The sequence below is a fragment of the Pinus tabuliformis genome, chromosome X (assembly GCF_031772625.1).
Source record: "Pinus tabuliformis cultivar Carrire ecotype Pingquan chromosome X, CPIR1, whole genome shotgun sequence".
Lineage (NCBI taxonomy): Eukaryota > Viridiplantae > Streptophyta > Pinopsida > Pinales > Pinaceae > Pinus > Pinus tabuliformis.
Window position 1 is genome coordinate 319,202,175 of NC_142308.1, and position 2,442 is coordinate 319,204,616.

Here is a 2,442-nt window from a genome sequence, read left to right on the forward strand (position 1 = left end):
TTTATTTATTTACCATACCTCCACTTTACTTATATTTTTATTTGTTTACACCCTTACATGTATATAAGGTGACTTATGGAGTAAATATAAAAAATATTTTATTTATTTATCATACCTCTCATTTATTTATATTTTTATTAATTTACCATACCTCTTTTATAAATATGGTATTTGGCCCATAGGATTCACTTAAATAAAACCTATTCTTGAAAATGGGCGAATGGATTCACTTAAATAAAACCTATTCTTGAAAATGGGCGAATGGAAGGTTGTAAGTCCTAATTTGAAGGGCTAAATTTACCTTTTTTACCCTCTCCCTTAAAATAAGGTGGGCTATTTGAGGTGATTTGTAAAAATGTACTATGATACAAAATATTCGCCCACTAAAAATTTAAAACCCCTTAATTTCGCCAAAGGGCGAACATTCGCCCCTAAAATTATCCTTGATCTCTTTGTTTTGTCTTTATTTGTTTAATTGTATTGAAACTACACAAAATTAATATAGTCTATAAGTATAGATTCATAGATGTGCAGAAACCGGCGCTGTTAAGTATTGGTCACTTCTCCCTGTCATTGATCTGCCCATTTCGTTCCCAGCCATGTCTAACGGAGAGCTTACTGCAGCGGCTTCTTGTGTTGGCAATCTGAGCTTTAATGGACAAAAGCGACGGTAATCAATCTGAGCTTTGGTTTTTGTTTGCAATCTTTTTGTTTCAGAATTCAATTCTCTGAATTGATGCGGTTTCATGATTCTTTTAAACTGTGTTCTTTCTTGTTTCTTATATATGTTGCCCCCAAGTAATTCTGGTTAACGCTCTTTGAATGCAGACTAGAAGGCAAGGTCGCAATAATAACGGGTGGAGCATCAGGCATCGGTGAAGCTATTGTTCGACTCTTCACAAAGCATGGAGCCAAAGTCATAATCGCAGACATTGCAGACAATGCCGGCCGAAATCTGGCCGAATCCCTTTCTCCCCGGGCAACTTACGTGCAGTGCGATGTGAGCAAAGAGGAAGATATCAGCACCGCGGTGGATTTAGCGATGGAGAAACACGGTCAACTCGATATCATGTATAACAATGCGGGAACTGTCGAATTCCGAGTGATTGAAAGCGTGGCAGAGTACAAGATGGAGCAATTCGATCGAGTAATGAGGGTAAACGTGAGAGGAGTGATGCTGGGTATTAAGCACGCGGCCCGCGTGATGATCCCGCGGAAGAAGGGCTGCATAATCTCCACTGCCAGCATTGCAGGTATTGTAGGAGGAGTTTGTCCACACGCATACACCGCCTCGAAGCATGCAATCATAGGGCTGACTAAGAACGGAGCAGCCGAGCTGGGGAAATACGGGATCAGAGTCAACGCTGTCTCTCCTGCTGCAGTGGCCACTACCCTTCTAAACAATCTCCTGAAACGAGGAAATGCTTTAGCTGTTTCAGAAGAGGATAAGGCCGCCGTGGAGAAATTGGCCAATAGTGTCGCCAACTTAGAGGGAGCGACTCTTAAAGCTGACGATATTGCGGAAGCTGGTCTGTATTTGGCGAGCGATGAGGCTAAATATGTTAGCGGGCATAACCTTGTAGTGGATGGCGGAGTCTCAGTTGTTAACCATTCCTGGAAGCTCTACCGAGCAAGGGTGTCCTCTAAGTTGTAGAATATATAATAATGTGAATTGAGGGCAAGCATAGCATTGTGTCTGTTTCCATATGAATGTCTGTAAGTGTCATGAAGGTATTGTATGCCATCATCCGCCAGTTTCAGTTTCTACATGAACGGTACGGCGTAGATCATGTAACGTAACTTGTAAATATTAAATATCAATTTTCCACTTAATTGAGTCTCGAATGGTTGAGTTATAAATTTTTATTATGTTACGGCTGTAAGCAGTGACATTTATTATAGAAAAAAGGGTAATTTTTTTTATTTTTTTTACGATAAATATTGGGGTTTGGTGTTTCTTAAACGAGTTGGTTTTCATATGATTTTATGAAAAAATTTAGGATTTCATTGTTCGAAAAGTTAGTAGAAATTTATTGAAATAATAAGTTTATTCGTAAATTCTGCACAATCAAAGTGCTAACAGGTTAGGCACCGATTGTATAAGCATGTTGTCTCCGAGCTACAAGTCAAACGGACTATTCAATAAATTATCGGTCTCTAGATTTGCTGGACCCTGCTCCACCGAAATCCGTTTCCCTTCAATTTCGGATTCCGCTTGCCGGAGGAAGAAGACTCTGCATCATCTTCCAAAGGCAGCCGGATTTCTTCTGCAGCAAACTTGGACGCGGCGGCTTGAATTTGTGGCGGAAATAGAGAAGAGGCGCAGGGAATTTCCGACACCCATTTCCCCATTTTCTTATTCGAATTCCTTTGAACTGCATTGACTTCAGTGAGCGTATTTCGGCTATATTTTGGCCGTTCCAATTTGAAATTGTTTTAGCC

At 40.2% G+C, this 2,442-nt stretch overlaps 1 protein-coding gene across 1 annotated transcript; it reads left to right on the forward strand.

The window, feature by feature from the left end:
- Positions 1–537: 537 nt before the first annotated feature.
- Positions 538–1,801, forward strand: LOC149139728 (short-chain dehydrogenase reductase 2a-like). Its single transcript, XM_089446981.1, has 2 exons — positions 538–670; positions 829–1,801. Exons 1-2 carry the CDS (start codon positions 600–602, stop codon positions 1,652–1,654), a joined length of 897 nt encoding a protein of 298 aa, XP_089303107.1. The 5' UTR covers positions 538–599; the 3' UTR covers positions 1,655–1,801.
- Positions 1,802–2,442: the final 641 nt, after the last annotated feature.